The 17,310-nt window shown below is 49.0% G+C and overlaps 1 protein-coding gene across 1 annotated transcript; it reads right to left on the minus strand.

Annotated features, from left to right (window-relative positions):
- Window positions 1-8,750: 8,750 nt before the first annotated feature.
- LOC101546432 (5-hydroxytryptamine receptor 3C-like) lies at window positions 8,751-16,338 on the minus strand. Its single transcript, XM_004603271.2, has 9 exons — window positions 16,272-16,338; window positions 14,721-14,887; window positions 13,681-13,725; window positions 13,215-13,324; window positions 12,732-12,901; window positions 10,165-10,325; window positions 9,464-9,668; window positions 9,065-9,274; window positions 8,751-8,983 (listed from the first exon to the last, which is right to left on the minus strand). The coding sequence occupies exons 1-9, from the start codon at window positions 16,336-16,338 to the stop codon at window positions 8,751-8,753; spliced, it is 1,368 nt and encodes a 455-aa protein (XP_004603328.2).
- Window positions 16,339-17,310: the final 972 nt, after the last annotated feature.

Genomic DNA, 17,310 nt, shown 5'->3' on the forward strand with positions numbered 1-17,310 from the left:
CTAGTTCCAGAAATCTTGGTTACACATTTTATAGGGGTCTGCACTGGAGCTGGAGAGGGGAGCGTGCAACGTGGAGCATGCGACAAAGTGAGTGATGCATTACACAGCATGTCGGGGAGAGACTATACATCAATTTGTTAAAAAGCAGGACCCAGATAAGGCTTTCCCTGGTTGTGGCAATGAGACAAAAAAGGGTGGACAAGAACCAGGTTTCCCTTCACAGGATATCAACCCCTCTTCCCATTGGATCCAGACTCCCTCTCTTGATCCACACCACTGTTTCTCAACCTTTCTCCCACTGCTGTAGGTGGGAGAACTGGCTCCCATCAAGAGACGATTTCCCAGGTGGCTGGCAAATAATGGTACACTCACCAGACTTTTGGCTATCTTGCCAATTATGTTGCGGATGACTTAAGTGGAGTGAAGGAGATAGACTCAAGAAAAATATTGCTTCCACTTCTGTTGTTCAACCCACTTTGGTCACCTAGAGAAATTCATGGGTAGGTCATGACTCTTAAAAGTCAGCTACCAGCAGCTCCAAACAATGGTGTTTTTCGCCATTTTCACTCTAAGATATTTTTTGGTTTAGGGGACACACCCAGCAGTGCTTAATCATAAGGAAATGGATTATATTTAAAGATCTGAATATGTCAATTGCTAGTAAGCAGATTGAGTGAATTATCAAAACCTCCTAACCCATGGGTCTAAATTTCCAGTTATTTGATGAATACAGTTATAAGAGCTAACTATTGCATAGTTATTAAAGTGAATAATATTGTGCCATATGCTTTAGTGTTGCTAAGAGAGTGGTCTCAAATGTTTTTACCCAAAAAAGGAAACAGAAACTATATAATAATGAGATGGAGGTGGTCACTAATACCATGGTGGTAATAATTTTGCAATCAGTTAATTCTGAAATCATCATATTGTACACCTTAAATTATATCATGATACATACCAATTTTATCTCAGTAAAACTTGAAATTTTAAGACAGCTTCACTAGTGAATTTTATTGAACTTTTATTATTTAAAATTTTTTTTTATAATATAGGAGTACTGGTATTTATTCAGTCATTGATTAAGCTAATTGAATTGGGCGTGAACTCCACATTACTTTTTAAAATATTTTGTAAGGTAGTTCAAAATGTTTGATTACATTCAATATTCAAACACCAATCCCACCACCATTACACCTTCCCACCACCAAATTTGGGATGTTTCCATACCAAACCCCAATTCCTGTCCCAAAACAACCGAAAGAATATGTTTTGTATTATCTGTTATGAAGAACTGCTGAACATGCTTACAAAAAAGTGTTCATATGGGAAACAGTGTGAAGATTGTTCTATTTTGGCAAGAGCCATTAAGATATTCTATAGGACACCACTAACATGTTGTTAAAGTTTGGGTGATGTAAGCATTGGTATATATATCTGAAAATATGTATATATGCATATAACTATTTCCCTCTATGATTTGTTGCCTACTATCTGAACTCCATCAAATGTGTTGTAGTAGTTATGGAGAATGGGTAGGGAGTGTTTTATGATGTGTCATAAAACTTTTGCGGCTGCACGGTTCAGGAATATGTTTACTCATATGTGAGGCTCGGCTGAGCACTTGGGGAGTGGCTTTAAGCGTAGCAGTGGTTGGGTTGTGGAGGTTTTTGGCTGCCAGAACTGGGTCCCTTTAGGTGAGGAGGGCTCTCACCCAGGCCCCCCTCTGGGGTGCCCCATATGAAACAGCCTGTCGTGGAATCCAGTGGCATGGTTACGGGGGGCCTCATGTTATGCTCCCTTTCAGGAGAAGCAGCTGTGTGATCTGGAGGGTGGCTGGTAGCGAGATTATCTGGTGTTGGCAGAAAGTGGCTCATGGGTGTGACCCCTGGGTCGCTGGAGACTGGGGAAAGGGGCAGAGGATCTCCACCCCTGGTCCCGTGGAGCCCAGAGTCCAAGGTCACAAAGTTCCGCATTACCTGGGTTCCATAGGACTTCACTTATGCATGAGGCTTGTCCCGAGCGTATGGGGAGTGGCCTTGAGCGTGGCAGCGGGGTCAGGACATTCTGCGGCACTCTCTTTCGGGAGTTTTAGTTTATAGTCCCTGGGTCTTGGCGTTGATGAGATTACATGTGCCAGGGGCAGTTTGTAGGTGTGACTGCCAAGCTACTAGAAAACTGGGGACCTGCGGGGAGGAGGCCCAGTCCCAATCCAAGCAGGCCTGGGGCTCTCAGTCTTGGTATCCTGCCTACCTCTGTGCTACAGGCCCTAACTGTGTCTTTTGATCTCTTTTGAGATTTATGGGCCTCTGAAATAAGGCCAATAAATGAGTTTATATAGCTGGGCCAGAGGTGATTTGTGGGTGTGTCTCCCACATACCTAACTTTCGGCCGTTTAATTTCTTGGTAAACTTGGCCCCAAGTTGTTGGGGTCTGGCCAAAGGCACAGCAGCAATTTTGGGGTATCTGGAAGTCTGAAGGCACCATCATTCTGCTCATGCACTCACCCCACAGGTACAGGTTGACCTGCTGGTGGCACCATACCCCTTATTGAATTTTTAAAAATTGGTTAATACCATTTTCCCCAAACTCTTCCAAAAGTAGCAAATGGGCAAGTGCTCTAAACTTACATCTACAGGGTCAGCATTATTCCAATACCAAGATAAGAATACTGTAAGAAAAGAAGATTATAGCTCAATATTCCTGATGAACATAGAGCAAAATATCTTTGACAAAATAATAATAATAGGGGATGGAGCAACAGCACAGCAGGTAGGGCGTTTGCCTTGCATGCAGCTGACCCAGGTTCGATTTCCAGCATCCCATATGGTCCTCTGAGCACTGCTGGGGATAATTCTTGAGTGCAGATCCAGGAGTAACCCCTGTGCATCTCCAGGTGTGATCCAAAAAGCAAATAATAATAATAATAATAATAATAATACATTGAAAGGTTCATATATTATGGGTTTTATTTCTGGCATGCAAGATGGGTTCGATATATGCTAACCAGTAAGTATAATATACCACATTAATAAAATGAAGGATAAAAATCAGATGATTATCTCAGTAGTTTCAAAAAAAAAAAGAATTTGCTAGAATTAAATATCCCGCCATGATAAGAAATGTGTGACAAACTGAGAATGGAGGGGCATATTTCAACATAATATAATGTAAAGGTCCAGAAAGCTATCACAGGAGGTCAGGCACTTGCCTAGCATATGATGAACTCCTGTTTGATCCCCAGCACTATATATGATTGCCTGAATACTGCCAGGGAGTTAGTCCTGAGCACAGAGTCAGGAATAGCCCTGAGCACTGCTGGGTGTGGCCCAAACCTTTCCACCCACTCAAGAAAAGAGTCTGTAAAACAAACCCACAGATAATATTCTCCTTCTCCTTCTTCTCCTTCTCCTTCTTCTTTTTGGGTCACACCCGGCAATGCATAAGGGTTACTCCTGGCTTTGCACTCAGAAATTACTCCTGGCGGTGCTCATGAGATGATGGGAATTGAACCCGTGTCGGCCATGTGCAAGGCAAACGCCCTACCTGCTGCACTATCAATCCAGCCTCAATAACATCATTCTTGGTTTTTTGGTTTTCTTTTGCGTCACACCCAGCAATGCACAGGAGTTACTCCTGGCTCATGCACTCAGAAATTACTCCTGGCGGTGCTCAGGGGACAATATGGGATGCTGGGAATTGAACTCGAGTCAGCCGCGTGCAAAGCAAATGCCCTACCCGCTGTGCTATTGCTCCAGCCCCACCAATAACATCATTCTTAATGGTGTAAGGTTGCAAGCTTTTACTCGAAGATTAGCAACAATGCAAGGATATGCATACTTGCCACTTTTATTCAACATAGTCCTGCACGTCCTAGTCAGAGTAATTAGACAAGATAAATAAAATTACTTAAATTGAAAAATAAAACACCTGTACTTTTGCATATGATGTACTGTTATACATAGAAAACCCTAAAGACCCCACAAAACAAAACTGTTACAGCTAATCAATAAATTAATTTAAATTTATGTAAGTAAAATTATGAGATAAAAATCAAAATATAGGAGCTGGAGTGATAGTGCAACAGGTAGGGCATTTGCCTTGCATGTGGCCTTCCTGGATTTGATCTTTGGGATTTTTTTTTCTTTTTGGGTCACACCTAGTGATGCTCAGGGGTTACTCCTGCACTCAGGAATTACTCCTGGCAGTGCTGGGGGGACCATATGAGATGCTGGGAATTGAAACCATATGAGATGCTGGGAATTGAATCCGGATCTGCTGCATGCAAGGCGAACACCCTAGCCTCTGTGCTCCAGCCCTGGTCCTTGGAATCTTGAGCCTGACAGGAGTAATTCCGGCATGCAGAATCAGGAGTAAGTCCTGAGCACCGCCAGGTGTGACCCACAAACAAAGAAACAAAATTAAAATACAAGGGCTGGAAATACAGTATAATGATGATGGTGCTTGCTCTGCATGCAGGTGACCTGGGTTCAATCTCTGGAACCTCATATGGTCCCCTGAGCATCGCTAGGAGTGATCCCTAAGCACAGAGCCAGGAGGAAGCCCTGAGCACCCCCAGATTGGCTCCACCTCTTCAAAACTATAAAGAGGAGGGTTGGGGATGTGACTGAGGGGTAGAGCATGTGTTAGAAGACTGTGACTTCTGCCCATGGCACCCTCCCATCTCCACATACACACGTTGTTGAGTTTGGCCACTGCACTGCTGTTGTGATCTGCAAGTGTGACCTCCAGTGCATGGTGAGCCAGCACATGTGATGGCTGTGCAGGAACCACTCAGCACTAGAGGGGATCTTCGAGGCCACACCCAACATGCTGGGGCCACACTGACCACTTGTGCTATCTCCCCGCCACACTCCACCTTGCCTAAATCCCACTCTCGCTTAAAATGCTTTGCTTCATTTTCAGATCATATTTTACAACACCAGACTACCTCCAACCATGACCTAATTTATTTTAAGCAAACAATATTGTCAATTGTAGTGGCCTTGTCACAGAAAATCTAAAGTTACATCTCTCTGAGGAGGGGAAAATGGACACGTTGACCTCTAAAAGTAACCCCATACATATGGAATTGAAAAAGGAAAGATAAATGACACAATTATAGTCTTAACAAACTGAAATTCCTCAGAGACGTGGTCGACCCTCTAAGTTAGTGGCGGGAGTTGAGGATGTTTCTGGGTGAGAAAGGCAGAGAGCCTGGCAGCAGAGAAGCCTTTGGCCACGTATAACACCGCAGGAAACTCCAGAGTTAAACTGACTTGTAAAACTGAGCAGCTGATTTTCTAGTTAGATGTGGAAAAGGAAAATAAAATATACCAGTGAGAAAGGCAGGTAGATGGGGGCTTGGCCCACCGTGAGTTTCAGGAGGTAATAGAAACCACGTGTGATCTAAGGCAGTGACAGCGGCCAGCTCCAAAGTTCCAAAATAGCCAAAGTCAAAGACTGGACCCTCTTTAGAAAGGCAGGGTCTAGGGTGTGACAAAACCTCTGAATGATACCAACAGCAGCCTAGAGAAGTCTGGAATCCCTCAAGAGAGAAGGAACCTCAGTGGTGCGTAAGGCTATAATAAGAATAAGAAAAGAAGGCGTCAGAGAGATAGTACGTGGGTTGAGCTCCTTACTTGCAGGTGGCCAATCCAGGTTCGACCCCAGCACCAAATATGCCTTCCCAAGCTCACGAGGGCTGATCCTTGAGTGCAGAGCCAGGAGTAAGCCCTGAGTACTGCTGGGTGAGGCCCCCAAATTAAATCCCCTCCCCTCCCGCAAAAAAAATTTTAAAAAGAGCAAGAAAAAGAAAAAAGTCCAACTCTTATTTACGTAGAAAGTTCCAATTCAGGGCATTTTGAGAAAAAATTTACACAAATGAAGCTTGCAAAAGCCAGCAGCAAAGTCCCCAGGCTGGGGTTGCCCACATCTAACTCAGAAAATGTCCTCCTCCTTCCTTTTATTTTGCGGGGTTCCCTCTCCTCTCTTATTTTCTAAGCAAGCCTATTTGACTTCACTGTCTGTTCTTCCTGGAAATTTTTATATGTCTTCCCCAGAAATTCTTTTCCAAGACATAAAGACAAGAGCCTGGACACAAGTGAAGGTCGGGGCTGACTCTTTTGCCGGTGCTGTACCCCCAAACACTAGGATGAAGCGATTCTAACCAGACCTAATGAAATACTGATTCTGGGAGGGGGGCGGGGGAGGGGAGAGTTGGCATTACTCACGGAATCATGAAGACAAATCCTAGGTGAAGCACATGTGACATGTGAAGCTTTAGGCACTGCCATGAAAACGGGTGGACACTGGGCCTGACGTGCAGGAGGAGGAGAGATGCGGTGCGAGTGAATACGGAAAATGCCTTTCACCCAGTTGAAAACTAGTTAAGAGCTTTACCCTTGGTACCTACCGGTACCCTTTCCATGGCCCTCTTTCCTCGGGGTCTTGTCCCCACGGCTAGAATCTGCTCCAGGGGAATGCTGAGGAAGTGAAGGTTTAGGGTTTCTGCCCCCACCTCCAGTGGGGGTGTATGGAGGCCCCCTTAGGGTTGATGCTGGAGCATCACACGATGTGCCGTCTTCTAGGGGAGCAGCAGTTTCAGGGTCACCTGCCGTCGCCCTTCCTCAGCTGCCAGAGTCAAGCCCAGGATGTTCCCAGCACAGATACCGATCAGATCCCTTGGAGAAACTGAGGAAAACCTCAACTACAGAGTTTTTGTCCTCTTGGAGCTCAAGGCCTGGCAAGGAGAATGATGTTTCCCCCACCCAAAGTTTCTCCTAAGCCCCTTCTTTTTGTCTTTTTTATGGTTCCTAACATAGGCATGATCAAATCACTGACATTGGTAACTGAATTCTGTTTCCAGCCCCTCTCTCATCCCCAGAATTCGAGGGGCAAGACTTGGCCACATCTACGCTCATTGGCTTCCCTGATATCCAGTCCCGATCCTAAGGTGGATTTCAAAAATGACTTTATTAGCAATAAGAGGAGACAACTTAAATGCACATGTAGGAATGCCAAGGTTTGGGGAACTGAGTCAGGAATAAAGACCACCTGGGAGAAACACCTGTTTTATTAAAAAAATTAAAAGACTTTTGAAGAATAACAATTTTATTATATTATTTTAAAAATTGCGCCACTGTGAAATGACAAAGTTATTCATGATTGGGTTTCAGGCATACAATGTTTCAACATTAATCCCTTCACCAGCGTCCACTTCCTTCTACCCGTGCCTCCACCCACCCCCATTATCCTCCCACTCCCCAGTCTGCTTCTACTAGGAGTTTTTTTTTTTCTTTTTGGGTCACACCTGGCGATGCACAGGGGTTACTCCTGGCTTTGCACTCAGGAATCACTCCTGGCGGTGCTCAGTGGACCATGTGGGATGCTGGGAATCGAACCTGGGTCAGTAGCGTGCAAGGCAAACGCCCTACCTATTGTGCCATCTCTCCAGCCCCTAGGTGTTTTTTTTTTTTTAAATAAATTTTCACTATGCTTTATAGTACTTTTGCAGGTAGGGTTTCATGCATACCACTTTACCACCTTTCAGCCCCACCTCCTTCTACCTGCTGGACGCTTCCTTCCACCATAGATGTCCCTTCCCTTTCCTGTCTCCCAGCCCCCTCTATGGTATGTTTCTCATGGAATACCACTTCTCAGGTTCTCTGTTTCCATTGTCTTTGGGGATTTGTTATCTGACTATCATGTTTCTTTATACCCAGCATATGGATTCTGCGTCAAGTCTCTCCCTCTAACTTTATTCAACATGATACTCTCCAAGTTCCTCCATGGAGCAGCAAATTTCATGACTTTATCTTTTCTTATGGTCAAGTAATATTCCATTGTATACATGGACCATAGTTTCTCTATCCACTCATCTATTCTTGGACACTTAGGTTGTTTCCAGATTTTGGTTATTGTGGATAATGCTGCAAGAAACATAGGGGTGCAAATGTCTTTTCTCCATTTGAAACACACCTATTTTAATAATGACACAGTATATTATTTTTATGCTATTTTATTTTATAGGGCCATGTTTGGTGGTGCTCAGGGCTTACTCCTGGCTCTGCGTGCAGGAACCACTCCTGGCAGGGCTCAGGGGACCATATAGGATGTTGGTAATTGAACCTGGGTTGGCCCTGTGAAGGCAACTAACCTACCTGCTATACTATCGCTCTGGTCTCCACCATATATTATTGATGGCAAAGAACAATTTTGGGTATGGGGGACTTAAAGGAAAAGTGAGATAAAATGGTTGACGAAGGAAACATTCTGCCCTTGTAAATATCTTATTGTATTTTGCAAATGACATTTCACCTCTTATTCTTTTGAAACTGAGAATATCTAAGTGACTAAAATCAAATCAGATTATACAGATTTAGAGCAACGTATCAAAGCTTCTAAAAGAGGCCTCTCCACCTCTTTTGCATAGACCTATCGTGGAATTATGGAGGAACTAGGTCTTCCTGGAAAGTCATTTCCTGTATCCAACTAGGGGAGCCTCCTCTGACCAGACTTCCACTGTCAGGGAGTCAGAGGTCACTGTGGCGAAAAAACACTGGTTTCGTGGGAAGGAAAACTCTCGTCTGGGAGAAACCAGGACATAGTCTAAAGTTGCTGTGAATCTGCTTAGTGGGGCTGTGTTGGAGTTTGGGGAACACAAAAGATATGGCAGATGCTGGGGATAAGGCTCGAAAGGAACCCTAAGATCAGGAGAAAGCCCAAAGCGAGAGATGAACATGGCTGTCTGCCTAGGTGGTCCAGAGGATGATGATTGTTATGATGGAGATGGCCAAGAAGACTAGGTAGAGGCGAAAGAGCAGAGTATCCATCAGGTGGCTGAACAGCACCCACCGGTCGACCAGATGTCTCTTGTGAGCATCGTCATCTTCTTGTTGGGCTTTTGCTGACCCAGGACTCCTGCTCAGCTCTGCCCCTCTGGGCCTGGCCTCCTTCCCCACCAATTCCATAGGCTCCTTCACACCTGCAGAGACAAAGACTGAGTCACAGAAGCCAGGTTCCCCAGGGACAGAAGGGTCAGGGAAGGAGGCAGGATCTTCCTTACCGGGCAGGTGAGAGGGAGGGAGACCCTGGCTTCCCTTCTGAGGTGCAGTGGGGCAACCTTTCCAGGGGCTGGTGCAGTAGAGGAGCAGAGAGTAGAGCCAGGAAGGCATGGGTGGCGGCTGAGTGGTGGCCACGTGCAGTAGGTGGTTGATGAAGATGGTCTCCAGCAGGCTGACCACCATCAAGGACAGGCACAGGGAGAAGTACACGCCTGAAAGCGAAGGGGAGTACAACAACGCAGGACATATTCTTCCTTGCATGTTTTAAAGTCTTGCCCACCCCCTCTCCACCCCGAGCTGATCTCTTCTCAGAAGCCTCTGTCTTAGGTGGTAAGACAGCCAATTCCCCTGTTCCCTTCCCTGTCCCTGATTGCTTTTCTAGAATGCAGGAGGGGCCGTACTGATAAGGGGGGTGCCACTGTTAGGCAGTAAGTCGCTCATCATGAGCAGGAAGACGTTGTAGCCCAGCAGAAGGGTGATCTTGAAGGGCGCCCGGTTCTCATTCTCGGCCGGCAGGTAGAAGCTGAAGGCATCGATGACAACCAAAAAGCTACTGGGCACCAGAAGATTGAGGATGTAGAGTCCGGGTCTACGTCTGATGACCACCTGGCAGGGAGGAGAGGGCAGAGAAGTGGCAAAGACTAACATCAGAGGGTTCTACCTAGACAATCAACATTCTAGCTCTCGCCTGTGTGTTGTTAGTTGGAGTAGGGGTTGATTTCTTTATGCAACAGGCATTAACTCGATGGACCTCCTGCCCTCTGCTGAAGAGTCTAATTGTGGTACCAGTCCAAGCTGGGAACACCATGTAGACTCTAGGATAAAGAGGTTCACCAGCTCTCTGACTGCCCCATTCTGAGCAGGACACCTATAGCTGCCCGGAAGCACGTCCTCTTTGCAGGGGAGAGGGCAGAGGTGAGAGGCAGCTTCTAAGGGGTTTCCTTGATCGGAGTAATTAGGGAAGAGGGTGGAGTGAGAGCTGGTGCTGAACTGCGGGAGGCTTCGTCTTTCTCATCCCAGTGAGAATGATGGATTTCCTTCACCAAGAGGAAAATCACAGAGCCATTGGTGTCAGAAGCAGAACAGGGACCCCTGGGCTCACATAGAATATGATCTTGTCATACAGGCTGCTGCCCACCGACATCTTCTTGGTGGCCGTGCTGATGCCCAGGAGCTCCCACTCTCCCTGGGTCTGGATGACGTCCCGAGACATGTTTGAGATCTCCCACACCGCCTTGTTCATGCCCAGCAGCAAGCTATCCACTGCAAGGGATGGCGTAGTTCAGTTGGGGGGGGGGTCCCCAACGTTCTACCCACCAAATTCCATTCCTCCCCACTGCATTTCAGGAACGCATTTTTCTTTCTGTCTTTTAGAAGTGGGGGCTGCCGGCTCTGGAGAGTGAGTCCAGGGGCTTGTCTTGTGTGTGGTCAGTCCCAGTGAGAATCACCAGTACGTCTGGTCCCCTGAGCACCTCCAGGACTCACTCCCGAGGTCAGAGCCTGTAATAGCCCTGGAGCACTACTGGGTGTGTCCGAAACTATCTTCCCAGTCAACAAATGTAGGGCCTCCCAGTTTTCTGAGAAATGGGTCTCAGGGTCTGCATCTCCCGTACTCGAACAGCAACACTGATTGTTTTGTCATGGAGACAGGAATGAATTGAAGTGGTCAAAGGACTCTTTTTTCTTTTTTTGTCTCTTTGGGTCACATCCAGCGATGCTCAGGGGTTACTTCTGGCTCTGCACTCAGGAATCACTCCTGGCAGTGCTCAGGGGATATAGGATACCGAGAATTGAACCCAGGTTGGCCACGTGCAAGGCAAGCGCCCTACCTGCTGTACTATCACTCCAGCCCCGGTTAGGGACTCTTAGGGGCAATGCATTTGGAGTCTTTCCCACTTCCTTCTGAACTTCCCAGTTGTCTTCTGGGGTTTTAGTGAAAACAGACTCAGGTGGCTCAACACGCTTACAAGAGCACACATGTCTGTTATCTGCCTCAGGACACTGGGTGGCACCCATTCTGTGGATTTTCTGCCCTCGGGGGCGAGCTATGTATGTTTAAAGGCCTGAGCTGGAAATGATAGGTCAGAGCGATGGATCTCCTCAGGTGAAGGGGTCTTCCAAGAGCCCAAGCCTTAGGTTGCTGCTTCAGTTTAGTTTAGTTTTGGTGGGTTTTGGTCCATACCCAGATGTACCCGGGATCACTCCTGCTGGTGCTTGGGAGCCATGTTTGGTGCTAGCAATCGAATCTGCATTAGTTGCATGCAAGGCAAGCACATTAGCTCCTGTACTAACTCTCATGCTTGTTTTATTTCTTTTATTCATTAAATTATTATTTTTTTACATGTCAGGGGCCACGCTAATCTCTGTAGCATTACAATGTTAGTGTACGCACTGCCATAGCAGGCACAGGTTTGCTTGAAAGAATTAAAGTAGTAAGGTTTTGTTTATTTATTTATTTGTGGTGCCACAAATTCAAGCCAGGGCCTCATCCATGCAAAGCAACCAAGGACTCAACTACTGAGCTGTATCCTTAGCCCTAAGATAATGGTCCCTCACCCTGTACATCAGCCTCTCTGGGGAGATCACAAACTCAACCTGGGGGGCCCGGGGAGATAGTACAGGGATCAAGGCACCTGGGTGGCACAGGTTCAATCTCTGGCACTGAGTATGGTCGTTGAGAGCAGAACTGGGGGAAAGCTGGCCTCCGTGAGCACCACAACTAAGATGTGTGAGCACTAGAGTCAGTAAAGTGATCCCTAGCAGCATATGTGAAAAGCAACACAACTGAGTGGGACCCTGCAAGTACCACAACTTAAATGCGCTGAGGTCAAGTGTGTGCACATAAAACAAGATGTGTAGGGTCCGCTCATCACCACATAAGAGAGGGAAGCGAGAGGGAAAACCTAATGTTAAAACAGGAAACTTTTTGGGTTGGTGGGGGGCAGGGCTCATGCCTTGCTTGTGGCTGACCCGGGTTCATTGTCCAGGACCCTATCTGGTCCCTGAGCCCCTCCCGGAGTCATCCTTGAGTGCAGAGCCAGGAGTAAACCTTGAACACAGACACGCCAAAATAAAAATAAAATAGAATAAAAATCCCCAAACAAAAATACCCAAGTGGGTAGCCAGAATCGCAAAGCATTGGTCTCTTTTTACGCATTTACTCGCCGCTGTTCTTTTGTGGTGGTCACAGCTGTGGCTGCCGTGACCGAGGGTCACAGCCCGCCTCCCATGGACTCACACACTCAGCCTCATGCTGGGCTTACGTTCTTTTTGTTATTGTGGGACTTGCACATGGGTTGGTGGGAGGAGGTATTTCCTGGGTATTTTTTTTTCCAGTTGCTGTGCTGGCCAGGGGGTCACACCCTTTAGTTGTGGTGCTCACACACACACCTGAAGAGTGACCAGATATAATCTGTGGCCTTAAGGCCAGGGGAAATAAATCTCCAGCCGCAAAGCCTCTAGGCTCAAACAACAGAGATGCCAGACTGCTGCTCAGCACGTGTGTCAGCACAGGGCTCGTCCTGGAGGCCTGGCACTTTTGAGGCAGGTGCTGTCAGCCACCGAACCATCCTTGGGGCCCGAGAAGCACCGATCTCCCCCTTAGCCAGTTATGCCACGGAACTCTCGTTCCCCGAATCTTACAGAGCCGCCCAAGGCCGACACACCCACCTGTGTAGAGGAAGGAGCTGAAGGTGAAGGAGCAGTTCTGCTGGTCGAAAGGGAAGTAGAAGATGTCCAGGTTGCAGACGCTGGTCACCCGCGCCGGCGTGTCGTACTTTACCCGACCTCTGCTGTTGACATAGGCCCTGAGGCCTGGAGGGGAGTGATGTATGTCCATGCTGCTGGGGACAGGGGATCGGGGGTGGACGGACCCGAATCAGCACCTGTCTTCCTTCCCAATTATCCCCATGCTATGCTCCCTTCTGGGGCCCCTTCTCTCATGTCTCTGTCTCTCTCTGCGTCTCTGTCTCTCTGCATCTCTGTCTCTCTGTTTGTCTCTGTCTCTCCTCTCTTCTGCTTTGTATGTGTGTGTGTAATCATACACTGAGACCTGGTCCCCCTCTGAATCTCTCTGTGGCCCTGCCCCCTTGCTGAGCCTGGGCTGTTCTGGGCTGGGGCCCTCATGCTCACTTGCCCAGCCCGGATACGCACGCTTCCATGATGAAGATGTCAGGGATCCACAGGTTTTCGGTCGATATGCTGAGTTTACTGATGCTGATGCACTCCTCCGGGTCCCAGCTGATGAAAGGGTTGTCCCATCTCTGCGGTCCAGTGGTGAGAGCAGAGGTGAGTGAAGAGAGCTGGGAGCTGGTCTGTCAGCCTGTCCTTCCCGTTCTTCCCTACATGCCCTTCCTCCATCCCTCACTCATGCTTCCGACGGCCAGAGCCTGCTCCCCACCTTCATCTTGCCAGATATGGTCGGCCAAGTGCCCACTGTTGCCTTGTTTCCGCAGGCAGACCTGAGGATGGGCCCAAAGCACCTTGACGCAGGCGAGAGGAACCTACCCACGGACTGGCCTGCAATCAACCAAGTGGCCATTCCACCATTTCTCACTCGCAACCTCCCCAGGGAATCTGGTGTCCCCGGTGCCAGCCTGCTTCACTGAACCCGCCTTACCAAATTCATCCGCAGAAATGACGTCAAGAGCTGGAGATGTGCATCCTGGGAAGGCAAGTCACCAGAGTCCTCAGTGCCAGAAGCTTTGGCCTGTGCCCGCCTCCCACTCTGCCAACATTTGTCAATCCACTGGGCATCACTTCAGATGCTGGGGTATCTTTTACTTCTCTCCCCTTTTGTCTAGGGGCAATTCAAGGTGCTGTCTTATTGTTTGGGGGCCATCCCCGGTAATGCTCTGGGGTTACTCCCGGCTCTGCACTCAGGAATCCCTAGTGGTGCTCAGGGGACCACATGGAATGCCAGGGATCAAACGCAGCATCTGGCACATGGTCTGCCATGTGTCCGACAAGCACCCCACCCACTGTACTATTGCTCTGCCCCTTGGGACAATTCAGGTTTGGTTAGTTTTTTGTTTTGTTTTCTTTGTTTTTTGCTTTCTGATCACACACCCAGCTACACTCAGGGGTTACCCCTCGCTCTACACTCAGGAATTACTCCTAGTGGTGCTCCAGGAACCATATGGGATGCCAGGGATTGAACCTGGGTCAGTCGCATGCAAGGCAAACACCCTACCCGCTGTATCTCTCCAGCCCTGAGAATTCAGGTTTTAATAAACATAGAGATATATTCATTCTGGAACATTCCAGGAAGGACAAGACTCAAATATTAATCCTTTTGGGGGGGTCGTGGGGGCAAAATTTGGGACAACACCCACATATGCTCAGGGCTTACTCTTGGCTCCGCGCTCAGGGATCACTCCTGACAGTGCTCAGGGTACTGTGGCGTGCTGGGGATTGAATCAGGGCTGCTGACTGCAGAACAAGTGCCTTAACCACTGCACTATCTCACTGGGGTGACTCCTTCTTGGAAAAAAAAAAAAGAAAAGGTCACTTTAACATTCTTCTCTGTCTCCCTTCTCCTAGGTGAGCCTTCTCATGAGGGTCCCCACTGCTCTCTGGGGACCAGGCCAGTGCTGCGTTGACAGGACAGAGGATGCTCGGTCCCCATCAGCAATGATGCAAAGTGGACCCAGGACTCACCACTTCTAGGATGGCGGACAGGGTGAAGGAGATGTTGACCCTGGTGGGGACGCTGTAATTGAGGACGGGACGGAAGGCCTTCCTGTCAAACACTGGCTGGAAGGCAGCAGGGTCCACCCCGTGCTGGTCAAAGCCCGAGCAATTGATGGTGAAAGTGTCGCCTTGTCCTGTGGAGAGCAGAGGCCCCGTGAGCGGGGTGTGGGGTGGGGGTTGTACACTATCGTTTCAGAGCTAGAGCCTTTTTTTTTTTTTTTGCTTTTTGGGTCACACCTGGCGATGCACAGGGGTTACTCCTGGCTCTGCACTCAGGAATTACTCCTGGTGGTGCTCAGGGGACCATATGGGATGCTGGGAATCGAACCCGGGTTGACCGCGTGCAAGGCAAACACCCTACCTGCTGTGCTATTGCTCCAGCCCTGAGCTAGAGCCTTTCTGAGAGAGAGACAGAGACAGAGACAGAGACATAGAGAGAGACAGAGAGACAGAGAGAGCAAATAGAGTGGCCTTGGGAGGCACTGCAAACCCCTCCATCTCCGGCCAAGACGCGCCAAGGACAAAGCCCTTCCTGCCCGGGCCGGAGGAAGGGCAGTTCTGGTAGGCAAATTAGGGGTGGGTGGGGGGAGCTGAGTCAGTGCATCCCCCGGGTTCATCCTCATGCAAAACCTGCCCCAGTCTATATGCAAACTGAGGCCTCGTGCATGCTGCATGCGGTTGATGCTGTGCTTCAAAGGGGCCCTAGGGTCCCCACCTCAGGCCTCCTGCTGGGGCCGGGGCTCAGTGTGGCTTTAGCCTTGTATTTTGGGTGCCCTCAAAATCTGCTCTGCGTCCTGCTCTGCCTTGTTCGCACAGTCCAGGTGTTCTGAGCGTGTGCTTACCTCCGTGAGGCTCACTTCCTCAGCCCTCCTCCAAGCTTAGTGAGCCCAGAATGAGAGCCCGGGCCTCCTTCCAGCTCTGACATCACTGACAACCCACAGGCTGCCGGTCACACAGCAAGGCGGGTGTAGGGGAGATCTTGGGTCTCTAAGCAGACGCTGGTCCCCCTTGTTACCTGTGTGGCGCCCCCCTCAGCCAGCTTCTTGGCAGCTCCATCTCTCTCCCCGTGGTTTCAGGGGTGAGCGGATGCAGCTCTGGTTCTCTGGTGGATGCCAAACCCCCGTCCTGTCCACTTCAAGGTGCAGCCCACTCTCCCGGGGCTTGTGCTAAGGCTTCAGGGCATCTTTGAAGGTGTGGCTACTATTCTCACCCAGGCCCAGGCCCGGGGAAAGAGACAGAGAGAGGAGTGGAGGATGACGCATGGAAGGCCAATAGGAAGGAAGGGTGGGAGGGGAGAGAAATGGTTTGGTGGGTCCCTGAGCAGGCAGGTTGAGAGAGGGCGACGTGTCCTGGTCAGTGGCATCTCTCTGTGGCACCTCTGCCAACAGTAGGAAGTCAGAGCCCCGGCATTGGGACAGAAACATGTCACACATTCATCCAGGACAAACCCAGAGCTCTGGGACCGTCTCTGTGCTCGGGAGCCGCGTCTGCTCATCCCTGTCCAGCACCCCCACTTACCTGGAAGCAGGAGGCTGACAGCGAGGCCCAGGAGGAGTGCCCCCCTGATGGGGCACACCCCCTCCATCCTCTTCTTCAGGACTCTCATCTGGGGACTCACCAGGAGCCCCAAGCCCTCGGCTTAAAGGAGCGCAGACCACACCTCGGTTTTGAATACTGCTCAGGATGACAGCTGACCACTCCCTGGACAGAGAGTGACCGCGGCTGAGAGCTCCGGCTCAGATGGGCTCAGCTTGGCCCGGGCAGGGCTGCGTTCCAGCTCTAGGTGGGAGGAAACCAGGCCCAGTTGGGGGAGAGGCATCCTGCTGGCAGGCCAGTGCCAGATCAACAACATCATTGGCTTTAGTGAGAGACTGGGGGCTGAGAAGGAACAGCAAGGTTCTTATGGTCAGGGGATCTGCTCTTTTGTGATTTGATTAGGCAGTCCATTAAGCGTCATTGAAATCCCAGGCTTCAAAATTTGATGCATACCTTTATCTCCGATTTTTTGTTTACCTGCCCCCAAATCCTTACCTTGGGGCTGAAGAGATAGTACAGCAGGTAGGTGGGTTTTTTTTTTTTTTTTGCTTTTTTTGGGTCACACCCGGCATTGCACAGGGGTTACTCTTGGCTCAAGCACTCAGGAATTACTTCTGGTGGTGCTCAGGGGACCACATGGGATGCTGGGATTTGAACCCGGGTTGGCCGTGTGCAAAGCAAACGCCCTACCTGCTGTGCTATCACTCCCAGGTAGGGTATTTTTGCCTTGCAATGGCTGACCCAGGTTCGATCCCTGGCACCCCGTATGGTCCCCCTCAAACCGGTTAGGCGTGATTCCTGAGTACGGAGCCAGGAGTAACCCCTGAGCACTACCAGGTGTGGCTGCAAAACAAAAACCCCTTACCTAGAAGCTCTCTTTCGAATCTGTCTCCCTATTTATCCTCCCCACCTTTAGCCCATTTTCTCCACACATATTTCACTCCATCCCCGGATTACATAGAAGGAAAATTAAGACAACTTGGCAGATTTCTAAGGTCTTTGTGTTGCCACTAGTGTTTTA

This window comes from Sorex araneus, chromosome 2, assembly GCF_027595985.1.
Source record: "Sorex araneus isolate mSorAra2 chromosome 2, mSorAra2.pri, whole genome shotgun sequence".
Lineage (NCBI taxonomy): Eukaryota > Metazoa > Chordata > Mammalia > Eulipotyphla > Soricidae > Sorex > Sorex araneus.